This window comes from Neopelma chrysocephalum, unplaced genomic scaffold, assembly GCF_003984885.1.
Source record: "Neopelma chrysocephalum unplaced genomic scaffold, ASM398488v2 Primary Assembly neopelma1_130, whole genome shotgun sequence".
In the NCBI taxonomy this organism is placed as follows: domain Eukaryota; kingdom Metazoa; phylum Chordata; class Aves; order Passeriformes; family Pipridae; genus Neopelma; species Neopelma chrysocephalum.
In genome coordinates this window covers 276013-295122 of record NW_020897792.1, presented here as the reverse complement: position 1 = coordinate 295122, position 19110 = coordinate 276013, and the positions used below count along the sequence as shown (strand labels likewise).

Sequence of the window (19110 nt, the reverse complement as noted above, 5' to 3'; positions counted from 1 at the left end):
CTCATATCCTCAAATATTCATAGACTTCTGCCAAACAAAAGCTTTTTTGTACTGCTTCTCCCGGGCTTAGCAAGGTGCACTTTCCTTGTTGCTTTTAAAAAAAATATTTAATGTTAATATTTCTTTATTATTATTTTTAAATAATTTGGGCTGCAATGTAGAGATTTGGCTGCATGTGCTAACAAAGTTACTGCTGCTGGTCAGGATGCTGGTGCAGGAACTACACCAGAATTCTGTTGTACAAGAAATAAATAAATCACTTCTAAATGAGGCATGTGAGGTGACAGACGAGTAAGAATAACACATGATGTAAAAATCTCCAGAATATTGAGACAAATTTGAGTCCTTTTAAAGCACTTTAATGGGGGTTTTCAGACAGGCCTGGAGCATGTTGGATATTAAGTTTTATGTAGTTTAAAATGCGCTTTTACTCTTTATCTCACAAAGTTAAGTTCTTGCATGGGATGAAAATTTCAGCTTCTAAGGAGCTGTTATGTAATGCAGGGTGTTATTTACACCTTGGAATTGAATATTAACTGCTGATTTATACCTAAACACCGCTTAAAACCCACAATACTGAGCTGTGCATCCCTGGGCAGAGAGAGCTGCCTGCAGGTATTGAGAGTGTCTCTGACTTGAGCACAGAATTAGGAGGTTAAACCTGGCTTAAAAGTGGCACCTCCTTGATGGATTCAACACCATCGATGCCAGTGTAGTGGTAGTGGAGCCCTGTTGAGCTGAAGTGTCACTAATGTCACCTTCTCTGTCTCCCTCAGGCCGAGAGCTCTGCTTAGGGAGCTGTTTGTGTCCCACAAAGTGGATTACTAAAGAAAATTCCAGCAGCTGGGCGCTGCATTAAGGCTGTGAGGCCTGTGGGGCCTATTGGTCCTGTAGGGCCCGTGAGGCCTATGGGGCCTATTGATCCTATAGGGCCCATGGGGACTGTGAGGTCTATTGGTCCTATAAGGCCTGTGGGGCCTATTGGTGATATAGGGCCTGTGAGGCCTGTGGGACCTATTGGTGATATAGGGCCTGTGGGGCCTATTGATGATATAGGGCCTGTGAGGCCTGTGGGGCCTATTGGTCCTGTGGGGCCTGTGAGACCTGTGGTGCCTATTGATGATATAGGGCCTGTGAGGCCTATGGGGCCTATTGGTCCTGTAGGGCCTGTGAGGCCTGTGAGGCCTATTGGTCCTGTAGGGCCTGTGAGGCCTGTGGGGCCTATTGGTCCTGTAGGACCCGTGAGGCCTATGGGGTCTGTTGATCCTATAGGACCCGTGAGGCCTATGGGGCCTATTGATCCTATAGGGCCCATGGGTACTGTGAAGTCTATTGGTCCTATAAGGCCTGTGGGGCCTATTGGTGATATAGGGCCTGTGAGACCTATGGGACCTATTGGTCCTGTAGGGCCTGTGAGGACAGTAGGGCCTATTGGTCCTATAAAGCCAGTAAGGACTGTGTGGCCTATTGGTCCTATAGGGTCTGTGAGGACAGTGGGGCCAATGGAGCCTCTAGGGCCTATGAGGCCCATAAAACCTGTGTGGCCTATGGGACTGGACGGGGCTTGGAGCACCCAGGTCTAGTGGAAGGTGTCCCTGCCCACGGCGGGGGCCGGGACTTTGAGCTTTAAGGTCCTTCCAACCCAAACCATTCCCTGATTCCACGAAGAGCGTCGCTCCTGGTTTTCAGTCCCTTCCCTTTCCCCTTTAGCTACAAACAGCTTTAGACATCCTGGGTAGAACAGTTGGAAGTTTTGAACTGTTTGAAGTGCAGCCGAACTCGTTTGTCCTTTAAGCCGTTGCAAAACCAGATCTTAACGCAAATGCTAATTTTGAGACATTGATCTTCCCGAGCAGCAGATATTTCGTCTTACACGCGCCAGATGGGTTTGCTGCTGGCATCACTTGTGTGATTATGGTCAAAACAAGGACAAATCCGCTAGAAAATTCCAAGACCTTACTGAATAATTTTGCGTTTTCCTTCCCAAGGATCAGCAAGTTGTCGTTGTGCTTTATTTTGTCGCTGTCAGGGTGGCTGGTAAAGCCTCTTCAGGCATCTGAGAAGGGCTGGCAAGGAGAAGAGAAGCTTTGCAGTGAAGGACCTCTCCCACCCTGGTTTTAGTTTACTAATAAGCTTTACATTTTTTTACATATTTTTTTAAAGTCATTCTGGAGGATTGACAAACTATTTACCTACAAGAAGGCTGGAGAGGGACTTTGGACAAGGGCATGGAGGAACAGGACGAGGGGGAATTGGCTTCCCACTGCCAGAAGGCAGAGTTACATGGGATCTTGGGATGGAATTCTGGCTGTGAGGGAGGTGAGGCCCTGGCCCAGGTTGCCCAGAGAAGCTGTGCTTGCCCCTGGATCCCTGGAAGTGTCCAAGGCCAGGCTGGATGGGGCTTGGAGCAACCTGGGCTAGTGGGAGGTGTCTCTGTCCATGGCAGGGGGTGGGACTGGATGGGCTTTAAGGTTCCTTGCAACCCAAACCATTCCGTGATTCTGTGCCTGTGAGGCTCTCCAGGGATGGCTCTGGCAGTGGTTCATGCAGGTCACTCCCTGCCTCAGGAGGTGCTGGTGGTGGACAGATATCTCCCGAGGTGCTCCCACGTGCCGTGACCATCCCCAAGCTTCCAACGATGCCTTTTTCCCTTAACCAGGAGCGTTTCCATTGGGATGGCACAAAACCAAACTGCTGCTGGTTGTGACATCCTCAAATTTGTGTATAACACCGGGGATTTCAGAAACAACACTTTCCTTAAGCACAAATCAAGGCAGATGGTAAAACCGAGTGACCTACAAAATATCACAAGTTTTCTCCCCAGAAATGTACAGTACAAACAAATGTACTGTCACCTAAAATACCGAGATGGCATTTCTGACAGAGTGATGATCGTACAAGGGAGTCAAAGTTTGGCTGAGGTCAGGAAGGAATTTTGCGTCTTCTAAACACACACTGGTGATCAAACTGACTGTAACACGTTTCAACCCCATGTTTCTTCCTCCTTGGAGCTTTGTTTGGTTGGGTCTATCCAGTTCTGTTCTGTCTGGAAATTAAGTTGAGCTCTAAAACTGCCTCTGTTCATCTGAACGCCTCAGTCTGTGGCAAACAGTGCTGGTTTGGGTTGTTTGTATCATTTTCCTCCGAAAATATGATCCAACAACTTCCTTTCTAAGTAACATGCTACTCTCTCGATGTGCAGACAGTGGCTTTTGTTAATAGTCCCTCATGGATCCGTCCTTACATAGAACAGAATCACGGAATCATTAAGGCTGGAAAAGACCTCTAAAGATCACACAGGGCTTCATGAAAGTGGCCTAAAAATACAGTCAATGTAAAGCATGATTTGCTTGATGGAGAAGGGATGAACTGTGTATTGGTGTCCGACAGGAATCCTATCTAAAGAAGGTTTTAGTAGGGATTGTCTGTGTGTTTGGACACCTCCTTGAAGCAGGTTTTTGCCCAGGAATGTTGACATGACTGCAAGAACCGAATGTCCCATTTCCATCCTTGACAATGACGAGCATGTGCAGCGTTTCAGGGAGGCAGTGGATGAGCCATTTCCATCTCTGTTTGTCTCCAGATACTGCTGAATCCAATTGAACATTCTTAAACTTGCTTTTAAAAGCCCTTCTCCTCAGCTCACCTCCTGTGGCTGTTCCTCAGTTGCCTGGATGTCCTTTTTATCTCTTTCTTCCAACCTTCTGAAAGCCTTTTGTCCACCGTGCCCTTGGTTGGCTGAATCCCTGAACCCTCTTCAGCTTCTTTCCCAAGTCTTTTCTCTTTCTCAAGTGCTCTGAAAAGTGAGTCATGGTTATTTTAGGTCCATACAGGATCTCCAGCTTTATATAGATATTTTATGTCTCTCACCTTCGGGCTTCTCTCCACATCCTGTTTCTTTCTGGGGAAGGATCAGGCTGCAGTCCAATTTCCTGCTTTTCTCTGGGTAAGCACCCAAGGGTTTTGAGAGTTATGGGTGTCACAGAGAGGTTTGATGAGGAGAATAAGACGGGAAGCGGGAGCTTATGTGGGTGTTCACTCCCATTCCTCCACCCTCGTTTGGAAAAGGGAACGCTGTCCTTTTCCATTTTCTCTCCAGAGCCCTGGAGGGGCACAGGAATGCCACGGTCATTGCTCTTCCTTGGGGTTGGTGGGAGATGATGATTTTCAGTGCTTGATTAACCTTTTATGAACAGTGTTTTGCTAAATTCATACGCTGTTCTCAATGTCAGGGACCTTTGAATTGCCACCGGGTGTCCGAGGACAGGCGAGCAGGGATGGCATTCCCAGCCCTCCCCTGCCTCCTGAAATCCTGCTCAACAGGGAGCTTGGGAAGCTGCTCAACAGCCACAGTGGGTGAGCACCCAACCTACAGCCTTTAAGGAAAGGAATTAGAAGTTTTAAGTCTAGAAGCTTGTAGGAACAAAATGAAGTTGGTCTTTTTAAAGACTCTGTTCATTCAGAGAGGGGTTTATTGCTGCACTGGTTTTTCCATAAGAGGAAAAGTTTAAAAGGGGTTGGAAAACAGTTTTCATAGAATTGTGGAATCCTGGAATGGTCTGGAATGGGAGGGACCTTACGGATCATCCCATTCCACCCCCTGCCATGGTCAGGAACATCTTCCACTAGCCCAGGTTGCTACAAGCCCTGTCCAACTTGGCCTTGGACACTTCCAGGGATCCAGGGGCAGCCACAGCTTCTCTGGGCAACCTGTGCCAGGGCCTCCCCACCCTCACAGCCAACAATTCCTTCCCAATATCCCATCTCTCCCTGCCCTCTGGCAGTGGGAAGCCATTCCCTGTGTCCTGTCCCTTCCAACCCAACCCATTCAGGAATTCTGTGATCTTAAAGAATTAACGTACCGTGGCCTAATTCCTGAATAAATTGGTCCACTGGATCTTGAGTGGTTTGTGAGAGCTCCCATTCCCACGGGATCACCAGCTGCCGATCCCAGAGTGTGTTCCATCCGTCCCCTCTTTGCCTCACGGTGCCCAGACCTCTGGCAACGCTCGTGCTCCTGCTTTTAATGACAGCAATCCCTTTCCCTCCCAAGCAGGAGGACAAGGACTGGGTTTTGGCCTTCCTTCCCAGCACCAGAGAGGTGCCTTTGCTCTCCCATTCCCTCTCCATGGCTTTGGGAAGCCAACAGCACTTCCCTGTGGCCATAACTGCTTTTCTCCCTCCCCCTCCCACTCTGTCAAACTGGCTGGTTCCCAGCTGGCACCGTCCCCACCTGCCCTTCAGCTCCCATCACATCATCCTGCCCGCTCTGCCCCTGGATCCCTCTGGCTACGGGAGCGGCACCGCTGGGCTCTGACAGGAGCTATAATGGGAAAACAATCCTTCCTCGGAGCATCCGAGCGAGCAGGAGATGTGATGGCTCCTGGAATTCCACTGTTTAACTCCTGCCACTCCTGCTGTGGCTTTTCTTCCTCCAGAGGACCAGGAGGAAAGTCCCTCAAACTCCCCTTTGCCTGCCTAGCCAGGTGGATTTCCTTTTCCTCGTGGGGAGTTTTCCATCTATAATCTCAGGATGAGACTTTCTGGCTCCTGCTCCATCTCCCCCATATTTAATTCTCTCCTCTAAAGCATCATTTTCCCTTGGAGGAGGTTCAGAGTGAGGTGAGAGCAAAGCCTCTGGGAAATCCACGTGGGTTTGGCTCTTCAGAAGTGCAGCTGGGCTTCCTTCAGCCCACCCCTTTCTCCTGGGGATCTGGGAAGGTGGGGAGTTCCCTGGCCCGATGGATCAAAGAGGTTCAATTGTTGGATAAAGCTTGAAACAAGGAGACAGGGGAAATTACATTCCCAGGAATCCCAGAATCCCAGATTGGTTTGGGTTGGAAGGGACCTTAAAGCTCAACCAGTTCCATGGCGGGGACACCTTCCACTAGACTGGGTTGCTCCAACCTGGCCTTGGACACTTGCAGGGATGGGGCAGCCACAGCTTCTCTGGGCCCCCTGAACATTTTAAGAAGAGATATACATTTATTTTTGTGGTTTTCTGCTGTTTGTTGTTTATTTAGACGCTTTTTTCTGGGGAAACTTGTGGGTTTGGGTTGCCTACCCCCAGCAAGCAAGGAAACCATGGAAGCAAAGGCTTCCCACAGTTGGGTGAAGTCTGAAGTAAGAAACAGTCCAAACCAACTCTTTTGATTCCATTATCCTTAATTTCAGTGAAAGCTCTGACACCATCCAAGACACTCATTTGTTAGAGATGTCACTGATGAAAACAAGGAGGCAGAGCGGGGTGATGGTTGAAAAGGAGGTGGTGGAACTGGAGTGTCTCCCTTTGGAGCTTCCCTGATCCTGCACAGGCTCATCTCTTGGAGACATCTCTGTTTGGAGCCGTCTGCGCCATCGAGGGTTTGTTCCTGCCCTTGAACTCTTCCTCTTCCCACAAAGGGAAGATCCAGATATTTATCCGTGAAAGTCTATCCGAACTCTGATATCCTGCTCTGAGGCAAAAGGGGTTGGAACGAGATCCCTTCCAAGCAAAACCATTCTGGTATCCCGTGAAAACACCGGAAAAGGTTGCTTTCTATCTGTTGTGGAGGTAGTTTGGTGGGTTTTCTTTTTCTTCTGGTGAAGAGACATTTTTTTAATGCTTTAAATCTTAAGATGGAGACAGTTCTGCTCCTCGAGTTTCGGCTTCCTTATCGTCAGGAATAAGATCTGTGTGCGGGTTTCTAATACATGCTAATGAGATCTTTCCAGGGAAGGAATTAGGCTCCAAAAAAAGCCAGATTTAGAAATCCAGAATCTTATTATGTCTTCAGGTCTGGGTAGTAATCAGCAAAAAGTTTCTCGGTGATGAATGAGTGAGTGATATTTCGAGCTCCATCTGTTGCCTCCGGAGCGGCGCCTCACGACGTGTTTCCATGGCTGAGGGGATGATTCATTTCGGTTCCCATTCATGGGGCAGGAAATATTCCGGGAGCGGGGAATGACTCCAGCCCTTGCTTGAAGTGCAGCCTGTGTGGAGCTCGTAGGAAACCTCAGCTGCTGTTTGTGCTCCCACAAAGGATCCAGGCTGTCTTTGAGGTCACCCACGCTATCCAAGAATTCCCGGGGACTGACCTGCCTTTGAGGGGATGGCTCCGGTGCTGCCGCAGCCTGGTTTTCCTTATGGATCAGTTGTCTGTCCCCGGAGTGAGGAATCACCTCCCGGGGCAAATCGTGCTCCCACTTCTCCAGCTCGTTGTCCTTTGGATTATCTGGGCTGTGATGCTTAAGCCTGTTGAGTAATTCCAGCCCAAAACGCCCTCTCTGGGATCTGCTCCTGGAAAATGGGGTAGTAAAGGTGAGGATTCAGTAGAGGAGAAACTGTTTCTCCCTGCTGTCCCACCCGGAACTGGATGATCTGTAAGGTCCCTTCCAACCCAAAGCATTCCCTGATTCTGGGCTGGTCCCTCAGTTTGCCCTGGCACAGATCCAGGGAGGAGCCTGTGCCTTCATCCTGCCCCACGGGATGCTTGGGATGTGCCATAGGGAATATTGGTCCTGGGGGCTGCTCCCACCCCCTGCTCCTGGACCGGTTTAGGGGCTCCTCTAGTCCAGTCCTGCCTAGGGAATGAGCTGAATAGCGATGGGAATGTGGGATTTTACCTCTCCCCTATTAATTTCTCCTTATATTTGGGGCATCTCCCACACTGTGGATAAAACCAGCTCGGCAGCTTCGTTCCGCTTTCCACACAAAATCCCTGCTTTTCTCCTGGCACTGCAGTCGGATCCTGCAGTAGCTCGGTGCTATTTATAGCTCTGATCTCACTGTCTCTCAGTGTTTCGGGGAGTTTTGGCATTTTGGGAAGTGGGAGCCCCTCTGGAAAAGGATCCCGGGGCTGCCCGGCCGACATTCCGGATCGCAATGCCTCCCACTGCTGGGGGAGGATTGGTTTAATTCCCAAAAATTTAGTGCCACTCCACTGGCACAAATCCTCCTTCCAGAATAAACCACCTCAGATGCTCCCTGAGCTGGAGCTGCTTGCCTCCTTTTCCAGGCTGATTCCAAGGAAAATCAAGGTGATGGGTTATAGGAACCGTGTTCCGTGACTTTGAATTCCATGCTCCCAACATGCCAAAGTCATTCCTGGTGGCAGCAACTCGCTATTTAAAGGTTTCTCAAAATACAGGGAATTTTTTAAAAACCCCAAGCTGTTGCTGGACTTCAAGGACAGCCCTCAGGAATAAAGTCAGGGAATAAACACATGAGGTTTTTGCTTCTGCCCAGGGATGAAAAAGCTGAAAATAATCCTTGGAGGGGGAGATCCATGGACATTCCTCTGCATCCTGCTGGGGGGGTCCAGCGGGGCGGGATGGGGCTGATTCCAGTGAAACATCCAAGAGTTTGGGATCCTGAGCACATCCTCTGGCTTTAGATTTATTTTTGGTCGGTGCTCCAAGGCTCTGTTAGCAGAGTATGGCCTGAGGGCACCGCTGGAACACCAGGAATTGGAAAGGGAGCTCATTAGCTGGGAATAAAGCCTCGGTCTGGAGAGGAGGGAGAAGCTGAATCCATGGATTGTGGAAAGCCCTGGCTGGGGAGAGTCCCCTCCCTGGTGGGATTTGGGAAGGCACCAGGCACTGGAGAGTTACTGCAGGAACTGGAATGCTCTTTTCTTGGGATTTTGGGAGCATTTCCTGGTGTGTCTGTCCTTTATATCCTCTTGGAGCTGCCAGGGGAGCGATTTCCACCTCCAGCCTTGACCAGAGTCTCATCCCCAGGGTTTTGCAGCAGGTTTGGGGAAGTTGGTATGATCTCCCCCTGTTCCAAAGGGAATTGCTGAGGGAAGAGGAGCTGGGAAGGAGCTGTGTGTGTCCAGCGGGACTCGCTCTGAGCCGGAGGGAGGGAGGGCTCAGGGAAAGTGTTTCCTGCTCTTTCCCTTTGAAGGTGAGGTTGGATTTTAAATGGGAGAGGCAGTTTTTCTGTGCTGCTTAAATTTCAATTAAAAAAAAAAAAAGAGAGAGATAGAGAAGGAAAAAAAAAAATTTTGGCAACAGATTTTGATTTTAAAAAATCCAGGTTGAGGTTTAGTGAAAGTGTCCCTGCCCTTGGCAGGGGGAGTAGAATGAGATGGTCCTTAAGGTCCCTTCCAACCCAAACCATTCTGTGAATATTTGTAAAATTTTGAAATAATTTTGAAGTAATTTTTAAATATTTTTAAAATTCAGCTCAAGTTGAAGTAAAAAGATTGGCATTTAAATGTTCAGTTGAAGCAGCCCGTGTCTGGCTCATACTGAATTTTTGGTTTCACTTTTTTGTTACATTTTAGTGTGTTCTGAGGACTCAATCCTATATTTTCATCCTTTAAAGACCAGCATGAAAAGGCTGTATCAGAGAAGGGGAGGAAAATTCAGTTATTCCTGTTAATTCTATTGAAATGTGTATTCAGAGGTTTAGTTCCACCTTCCCCTTATCCCTTCCAGAGGGCTCAGAACTCTTGGAGAAGTGGAAGCGTGGAAGAAACTCCCCATATGAGTTCTCTGGTAACATCTTTATCTCCAGCCTTTATGGGAAATGTTTTTAATTTCTCCTCTGGAGCCAGGCTGGGAGAGCTGGGAGTGTCCAGCTGGAAAAGGGAAGGCTCCAGGGAGACCCCCTTCCAGGAGGCTCCAGCAGAGCTGGAGAGGGACTTGGGACAAGGGATGGAGGGAGAGGACAAGGGGGAATGGCTTCCCACTGCCAGAGGGCAGGGAGAGATGGGATATTGGGAAGGAACTCTTCCCTGGGAGGGTGGTGAGGCCCTGGCACAGATTTCCCAGACAGTGCTCCATCCCTGGAAGTGTCCAAGGCCAGGTTGGATGGGGCCTGGATCACCCTGGGCTAGTGGAAGGTGTCCCTGCCCATGGCAGGGGGTGGGATGGGATGAGCCTTAAGGTCCTTCCAACCCAAACCATTCCAGGATTCCGTGATTAAACCCTTTTTGTCAGGTTGGAGACGATCAGTTTATTCCCATTTCACTGTATTTGGGATTTTTCCACTCTGTATGTTCTGGCCAAGCTGTCAAATTTCCCATCTCCATCAGCAATCAGTGGGGACTGAGGTGCTTGAGGTCTTAATTAAGGTACAGCACCCAGGCAGCCTTTGATGTTAGAGCCATGTTTGATTTATTTGGGGAGGGAATCACCAACAGAGTGTTTCTAACTTGGTGTAAAAACCATCGTAACGTGATTGTGGAATCAAAATAATGGGGGGGAAAAATATTCCTTCTATGCCAAGGGTAGAAATAAAATAAATTAAAACATGAAATTTCTTCTGTTCCTACAGGGAAGGAAAAGGCAGGGAGAGCTCATGGGATAGTTTATTATTCATGATCATGATCTGGTCTCCTAATTCATGGGGTTGGCATTTCTCATTCCATGAATATGGTCTTTATGCCTTTGCCCACGTCATGAATCCCATTGTTTCAGTGTGTTCCCAAGGCAGGACCTACAAAAGCAGTTTTCGAGCCTTCCATGAAATATTCCTTAGAACACAGGGGGTTTTTTGTCCTGGGGATGTGTCCATTGGGCAGAGGGGGTCGGATTGTGTCGGGAGGGCTCCGTGGCTGAGCTCCTGGCAGTGCAAACAGGGGCTTGTTTTGAGCCTGGAATAGTAAAAAGTCGGGAATGACGCAGCTCTGCCCAGGCTCTCAATGGGAATTGTGGTCACCATCCCTGCAGCTGCACCCTCTGCCCACGGTTTGGGGGGAATGAGTCCCTTCAGATGGAAAATGGGAGGTTTGGAGAGTTTTCTCAGGACCAGCATGGAGCAGTTAAGGCTCTTTTTAGGGAATAAAGCAGGAGGAATTGATCCCGAGGCACAAAGGGTGTTCCTTCTGCTGGAGATTGGATTTGGTTTTAGGTGCTTGGGAGAGCTGGGGGTGTTCACCTGGAGAAGAGAAGGCTCCAGGGAGAACTTCAGAGCCCCTTCCAGGGCCTAAAGGGGCTCCAGGAGAGCTGGAGAGGGACTTGGGACAAGGGATGGAGGGACAGGACAAAAGGGAATGGCTTCCCAGTGCCAGAGGGCAGGGATAGATGGGACATTGTGAAGGAATTGTTGGCTGTGAGGGTGGAGAGGGTCTGGGATGGAATTCCCAGAGAAACTGTGGCTGCCCCTGGATCCCTGGAAGTGTCCAAGGCCAGGTTGGAGCAACCTGGGCTAGTGGAAGGTGTCCCTGCCCATGGCAGGGGGTGGAACTGGATGGGCTTTAAGGTCCTTCCCAACCCAAACCATCCTGGGATTCTGTGTTGAAAATGCATTTTCAGCTTTTAGGAAACGCAGTGTTTGGATGATAAAGGTGCAGGTAGGAAAGCACAGGTGGATTTCCAGGAAAACTGCATTTGGCATAGACAGTGTTGACAAATTCCAGGAGCTTCACTGGAGAGGAGCAGATTTCTGTGGAGACTGGGAGCAGGTGGCTGCTCCCTCTGTGTCAGCAACACTCCCCCTTAATCCAGGTGGATAAAAGGTGGGAGAGGTTGTTGCCAGGCCTCAGGAATCTTCAACTGGACAGAGGAATGGTCAATGCATTTAAAAGTCTTGTGATTCCCAGAGGAATCAACTGTTGGTGCACTGACTCCCTGGGTTGGATCCTGTAGGATTCACTGTTTGGAGCTCTCCCAGAGCCTTGGAGGGTATAAAAGCTGCATTAAATCACACTCAGGATGATATTCAGGGAGTTTTGGAGCTCTGGGGTGTTTGCTTGTAAATTTGGGAGAGGGGCAGTGATAGGAGAGCTTTGCACTGGTGTCTTCATCCAGTGCTTGCCTGGATATCATTTCCCCCTGGATCCCATCTGTCTCCCCGTTTTCCGTATACATCCAACATAGTAATGGGATTTTTGGTGGAAACTTGCCCCTCTTCTTTTCCCGGGACACAGTGTGTATCCCCCAGTCCCTCTGCTGCTGGGACAGGTGCCATATGGATGCAGGGCTGGGACAGGGATGGCAGAGCTGGAGGAGTCCAGGACATCCCTTTGTCGCTCTGGCAAACCTGGATCTGATGGGAAGTGCCTCCTCTCGGAGGAGAAGCTCTGGAAGTGACAGCCCATGGAATGAGGTGGCTCTGCAGGGTTGGTTTGGAGCTGTCAGGTCCCACTCAAGTGCAGGGAAAAGGGATGGAGTGTTTTTCCTGGGTGCTTTCCACAGGGATGCTCCGTGGGCAGGAATTAGAAGGGGCTGACCATGGTACCAGCCACGAGGAAAGCACTGGGCATTCCCAAGGAGGGCTCAGGAACACACAGAATCCCAGAATGGGTTGGGTTGGAAGGGACCTTAAAGCCCATCCCATCCCATCCCATCCCATCCCACCCCCTGCCATGAGCAGGGACACCTTCCACTAGCCCAGGTTGCTCCAACCTGGGCTTGGACACTTCCAGGGATCCAGGGGCAGCCACAGCTTCTCTGGGCAACCTGGGCCAGGGCCTCCCCACCCTCACAAGGGAGAATTCCTTCCCAATATCCCATCTCTCCCTGCCCTTTGGCAGTGGGAAGCCATTCCCTGTGTCCTGTCCCTCCATCCCTTGTCCCAAGTCCCTCTCCAGCTCTGCTGGAGCCCCTTTAGGCACTGGAAGGGGCTCTGAAGTCTCCACAGAGACCTCAAACATGCTGTTGAGGTGAGTTTGAGTGGTTCTCTCCAGGTGCTCTCCCCAAAATCCCTGTGGTTCAGTGAATTGTGGAAGGAGTCCCAGCTCTGGCCCTGCGGGGCAGAGAGGGGAACAGGGAAAAGGCCACAGGAAGGAAAACAATAGGGAAGTGAAGGGGAGAGCTTGTGGGTTGAAAAATAGCAACAGTTCCAGTAATGTGACCTTTTGCAGAAAATGTTTCCATCAAAAAAAAGAAAGTCTCCTCCTCCTCCTCCTGCCTGGCACAAACCGGGAGCGGGGAGAGGGAACGTTCAACTCTGGCACACAGACTGTGCCCCTGGAGCCCTCCTCCATGGTAGCATTTGGGAAAAACCCTGTTAAAACTCTTTCCCTGGTATTGATAGGACTGATGTCCTGACAGAGGGGACGAAAAAAAACCCACCTTTTTTTTTTTTCCAGTTTTGTTGGAGCCCCGTGTTTTTGAAGGATGAGCCGCTGTTGTCCTGCAGCTGCTGTTCATTCAGAGCCCTCAGCAGTCATTGAGGGATTGCCCCGGGGAGAGAGGCAGGAAATGTGGCAAATAGGAATCCTGGGAAATGCAGGACTGTCATCTGGGGGGGAATTCAGAAAGTTTTTAGTCATTCATGGCATCACAGCAATATTTGTTTGAAACAGAAGCCAGCTGACTTCGGTCACTGCAGAGGTGGTTGTCAGAGGTGTCTTTTTTACAACAAGCCCCTTCCTTCTTCCCCTCGGCTTTGGGGAGACCCCCCTGCAGTGCTGCCTCCAGGAAGGACGTGGAGCTGCTGGAGCAAGTCCAGAGGAGGCCACGGAGATGCTGCCAGGGCTGGAGCCCCTCTGCTCTGGAGCCAGGCTGGGAGAGCTGGGGGGGTTCACCTGGAGAAGAGAAGGTTCCAGGGAGAGCTGAGAGCCCCTTGCAGGGCCTAAAGGGGCTCCAGGAGAGCTGGAGAGGGACTGGGGACAAGGGATGGAGGGACAGGACAAGGGGGAATGGCTTCCCAGTGCCAGAGGGCAGGGATAGATGGGATATTGGGAAGGAGTTCTTGGCTGTGAGGGTGGAGAGGGTCTGGGATGGAATTCCCAGCACAGAGAAGCTGTGGCTGCCCCTGGATCCCTGGAAGTGTCCAAGGCCAGGTTGGAGCAACCAGGGATCATGGAAGGTGTCCCTGCCCATGGCAGGGGGTGGCACTGGTCGGTGTTTGAGGTGCCCCCCAAGCCAGGCCTGGCTGGGGTTTCTGACCCAGCACACAGGGGGTTCTGCAGAGGTTTCTTGAAGTGAGAGCCTCTTGTTCCATCCCCTCATCTGCCATCAGTCGGGATGAATCCTCTCTGAGAAGTCTCAGGTTAACCTTAATCCTCCCTGTTTCAGGTGATGCTGGATGAGCAGGAGGGAGTGTTTTGGAGACACAACCAGTGCCAGGAAGGGTCACCCACGTGTTGAAACCCTTTGCTTTTAGCAAACACGTGTTTGTAGGAGGAAAACTTCTCTATCCCTAAATTCCCGCAGTGCTTCGTCGCCAGAGTTTAACGGTGCTGCTCTTGACTCAGTCCAAGGTTCTGGACACAGCAATGGGAATGAGATCCCTGTGGGAACGGGGCATACACTCACCTCTCCTCTTGTGTTGTAGTTGATGTGACCACAGCACTGCCCTTGCAAGTTGCCCCGAGTTCGGTGCCGATGGATCTGCGCCTGGACCACCAGTTCTCCATGCCGGTGACGGAGCCCACGCTGCGGGAGCAGCAGCTGCAGCAGGAGCTGCTGGCGCTGAAGCAGAAGCAGCAGATCCAGAGGCAGATCCTGATCGCGGAGTTCCAGCGGCAGCACGAGCAGCTCTCCCGGCAGCACGAGGCCCAGCTGCACGAGCACATCAAAGTAAGTGACGGGCACCTGCCTCGGGATGGTGGAATCGTGGAATTGTGGAATTAGGAAGGTTGGAAAATAGCTCCAAGGTCAGCCGGTCCAACCGTTCCCCCGGCGCTGCCAGTTCCACACTGAACCCTCTGCCCACGGGCCACGTCCACACGGGTTTGGAACATCTCCAGGGATGGGGACACCACCACTGCCCTGGGCAGCTGTGCCAGGGCCTGACCACCCTTTCTGTGAAAAAATTTTCCCTAATATCCAGTTTAAACCCCCCTGGCACAACTGGAGGCTGTTCCCTCTCCTCCTGTCCCTTGTTCCCTGGGAGCAGAGCCCGACCCCCCCCCCCGGCTCCCCCCTCCTGTCAGGGGGTTGCAGAGCCAGAAGGTCCCCCCTGAGCCTCCTTTTCTCCAGGCTGAGCCCCCCCAGCTCCCTCAGCTGCTCCTGCTGCTCCAGCCCCTTCCCAGCTCCGTTCCCTTCCCTGGACACTAAAAATGCAGCAGCCGGGAAGTTCCAGTACAATTCAACCCACCAGGAGGTTCCCTGTTAACTATTGTCACATATCTGGGAGCAGAGTGGCACATAAAGACACTGATCCCTGTGGGGACAGTGACAGGACCCCAGGGAATGGCCTGGAGCTGTGTCAAGGGGAGGTTTTGGTGGATCTCACAAAAAGGTTCTTCCCCCAGAGGGTGGTTGGCACTGACCAGGCTCCCCAGGGTTTGGTCACGGCCCCAAGGCTGCCAGAGCTCCAGGAGGGTTTGGACAACACCCTCAGGAACAGGGAGGGATTACTGGGGTGTCCTGGGCAGGGCCAGGAGTTGGACTGGTGATCCTTGTAGGTCCCTTCCCACTCTGGATGCTCCATGATTCTCTAAACTGCTCGTTGGATGTTTGGCATCAGCACAAGGTGCAGCCCAAATTCCTGGCCCTCATTCCCTGCAGGAACAGGGAATGCAGGGGCAGTGGGTGCAGGTAGCTCTACACACTCCCAGGTTTTCCAGAATTAGGCTTTGCCCTGTGTGGGACAGGGAGGGAACAGGCCCAGGATCAGCTGGAAGTCCAGTTTGGAAGATGGCTGTTGCACAGTGCAAACATTAGACATTATATAAATATTTCCCAGTGCTGGCCCATTGCTATGGCAACGGGAGCTTTTGGAATTGCTAATAGGCTCCTCCTGCAAAGGGGGATTAGTGCTGCACATGGTAAATAGCCTTAATGTAATATTAAAAAGCAGCCTCGATTCAACCTTATATAACTTGCATTTTAATACAAAATGCATGTCAGAGTGGGGAAGGTGGGATTAAAAGTTAATGGGGTGTTGTTATTTACAGACTTTTCAGGGCAGAGAGTTTGGGTTTGTAAGAGCTGCTCCTGTCTGAGGTTTGATTAAGAGCAAACCCTGTCCTTAGTGGGTCCTTGTCAGGACAGAGGTGCTTGGGGTGTAAATACGTTTATAGATGCACTCCTAGGGGCATAGTATGTGTGTCTCTGGGTGTACACACACATATAATAATAGAATAGAATAATAATAGAATTATTCTGTATTCACACATTTTTCTATGTGCACAGTTGTCCATGTACCATTCCTGCTCTGTGGATCACGCAGTGCACTCGAGGGGTAAGGATTAGGGAACTCCTGTGACAAATATTTCCATTATTTCCTTGCAATTCCGTGTGCCTTTAATGATTTATCTTTAAAAAATAAGAAAGGCTCGTTCCCAGTTCATGGAGAAGCTCAAAGCACTGATAATGGGAATATATTTGCTCTCACTTATGTGAAAGCTTTGATTCAGGTCAAACGAAGGACCTGGGATATGATTTTGAGGAGCCACATTTTGATGCAGACCATGAGGTAATGAATTTCTTCCTCTCATGTGGAAGCTTGTCTGGATGGGAAACTTAAAATGGGGATGATTTAAGCCTGGACTAAAGGATGGCCTGCAAAGTGATCTCCAGTGGTTTGGTGTGACTGGAATTGCCTTAAAAATCAAACAGCACCTTATTGAAATAAACCCTGTGGCACCTCACAAAGAAAAGAACCCCCAAACCCGACACCAAGTGTTCCTGTGATGCATCTTCCTTGGGAAAACATCCCTCTTGCCTTTGGATCCGTAAGTCACCCCACACTGAGATGACTTTTAGGTCTCAGAAACTGGCACCTGTGTTCGCTCCAGTGGCTGTAGGTGCAGGGAAGGGATGATTTTGCCCAGAGAACTACAATATATAGCTTTTTATTTGGACTTTGAGCTGTCCAGCTCCTTTAGGGCTCAGGAAGGAAGCAGGGGGGATATTAAAGCAAATAAACCCCATTTTATCCTCTGTAAGTGAAGCACTGGGGCTTGAGCTGTGGAATTTGGGATAGAAATAGTCCTGAATGAAGATGCAGAGCTCTTGGGGAGCTTTGAGTCTTCAGTGTCTTCCATTCAGAAGGAATCGTGGTTTGGGGTTGTTTTATTCCTTTTATTGCCCTGATGTTGGTGGGAAGAGAGGGACTGGTTGGACTCAATGGGAAGAAGGGGGGACATCTCTGCTTCCCACCCCTCAGACAAAGCCTGAGCGTAAGAAACGTCTTAAAGTCTTCTCAAGTAAGTGAAATTTGGCTTGGAAAGTGCTGGCATGCCTTGCTTGTTTTTCTGTTCCAGTAGATAACTTTTTCCTATTGAGAGCTGAAATTTTGGCATTTCCCAGAACTTGGTTGGGTTCCATAATCATCTGGCCATCAGGAGGAGAAGCCGGTGGGATGATGGGCTGAGCATGTGATCCCTTCCCTGGGCTGTCCCAGTCCTTGCTCTTACAGACATTGTGTTCTGGCCTTGGCACAGCAGGGCCAAATTCTCCCAGGTGCTGGAATTTGGAGAGGGAAAAAATATTTGTGGAAGGGCTCTACAATGCCCAGTGGGCTCATTGCATGGTGAGGAAAGGTGGGCGTGGAGAGCCGGGACGAGGGGGAATGGCTTTAAACTGAGAAAAGACCAGGTTTTGATGGGATGTTGGGAAGAAGTTCTTTGCTGTGAGGTGGGATGGGGCTTGGAGCAGCCTGGGCTGGTGGAAGGTGTCCCTGCCCGTGTTGGGCTTTAAGGTCCCTTCCAACCTTAAACCACAACCCTTCTGTGGTCCTGTGATGATCCTGTGAAAACCCTGACGTGTTTAGGGAAAATAAGCTGAGCCTTTGGCAGACTCCCCACCATGCGGAGCAGGGAAGGTGTCTCCCAGCTCCAGCTCAGCTTTGCAGATTCCCGAGGCTCCACATCGGAGCACGGCACCGGAGCCGGGCAGCACCGGGAGCAGAGGTTCCTCTCCCCTGTAGCCACTTCCCAAGATGGATTTTCCATCCCGACGTGCCTCAGCAGATGTGTGACAATATTTATGACCTTGCAATCTGCCTTCCCGAACCAACCCAAGGGCGGAATCGGGAGCCTGGAATAAGGCCATGGAAAGCCTCTCCGCAGGTCCCCCCGTGAGCTTTGCCTGACCTTTGGTTGTGAAGGGATGGCAGGGAATTTTTTCCTTTCTGAGTCACTCATTCCCAGCCAAGATCAGCTGGAAGTTGCCGAAAGCTTTTCCGTTTGCCTTCTGGTCAAGGGGCCGGCGCGGGATAATGGAAGCGGGGCAGGATCGGTGCCTTGGCAGGGCCAGAGGCTCCTGAGGTGGCGTGAGCTCAGTGGAGAAGGGAAGGACGTCGTGGGGAGTGTGGTTCGTGTGCTCTGTCCCAGCCTGGAGCAGGGCTCTTCCCAGCTCCGGCTGTTTTATGGCTACACCCGGAAACTCCTCCGAGCTGCTGACGCACGCGGGCAGGAGCACACGTGGGACACACCAGAGTGGCCTGGCCACGGTGGGACAGCCCAGCTGAGCCTCTGGGCCTGCAATCCTGACCTGGAGACATGCAATCCTACTCCCAGTTTTCCTGTCACCTGAGAAAACATGTTATGTGCCTCAGCAGAGAAGGAGTTTTCCCGTGGAAGTTGGCATGGAAGCAGCAAGAGGGAAAGGAGCTTTGTAAGGATGTTCAGTCTGAAGCGATCCTGAAATTGTTCTCTTTCCATGGACACAGTGATTTCCTGCTTGGAGTGAGGGTGGTAACACATCAGAGGTGTTGGCCTCTTGTTCAGAGGTGAAGCTCTGGCCATTCCTTTGGTTCCAGAGGGTAAAAGTCTTTCAGGGAATCTTCCATCAGCTTTTGCTGCGCTGTAAAGAAATGGAATTTTTGCCCCAAAGGTGTCTCAACTTGACAGTTGTCATGTGGATCCTGAAGGGAGAAACTGCTCTTTGCTTCCATGTGGAACCACCTGCCCTTGGAATGGCCTGCAGGATATTCCTGGAGGTGTCCAAGGCCAGGTTGGACGGGGCTCAGAGCAACCTGGGCTAGTGGAAGGTGTCCCTGCCCATGGCAGGGGGTGGAATGAGATGGGCTTTAGGGGTCCTTTCCAACTCATTCCATGATTCTGTGACAGCTCATTGGGCCCAAATCACATCATCTTTTAGTTGCTCTTGGTGTAGCCCTGACAGTCAGTGCCTAGAGCTTCTCTTTGAGACCTCTCCATGTTCATTCCCACTCTACAGGAAAAAACGGGCATGTTCCAGTCCTGCTGAGGGGGTTGGTGTCATCTGCTGATCCCTTGGAGCTGTGCTGGGTTCACCTTCCCCATGTCCCCAGGCCAGGGA

The 19110-nt window shown here is 50.7% G+C and overlaps 1 protein-coding gene across 4 annotated transcripts in view; it reads left to right on the top strand.

Annotated features, from left to right (window-relative positions):
* Nucleotides 1-19110, top strand: part of HDAC4 (histone deacetylase 4) — a 164479-nt gene that overhangs the window by 63722 nt on the left and 81647 nt on the right. For all 4 annotated transcript variants that reach the window (XM_027698597.1, XM_027698596.1, XM_027698595.1 and 1 more), the window contains exon 3: nt 14213-14457. In XM_027698597.1, coding sequence (XP_027554398.1) covers nt 14213-14457 — 245 coding nt within the window. The remainder of the gene's footprint in view (nt 1-14212; nt 14458-19110) is intronic.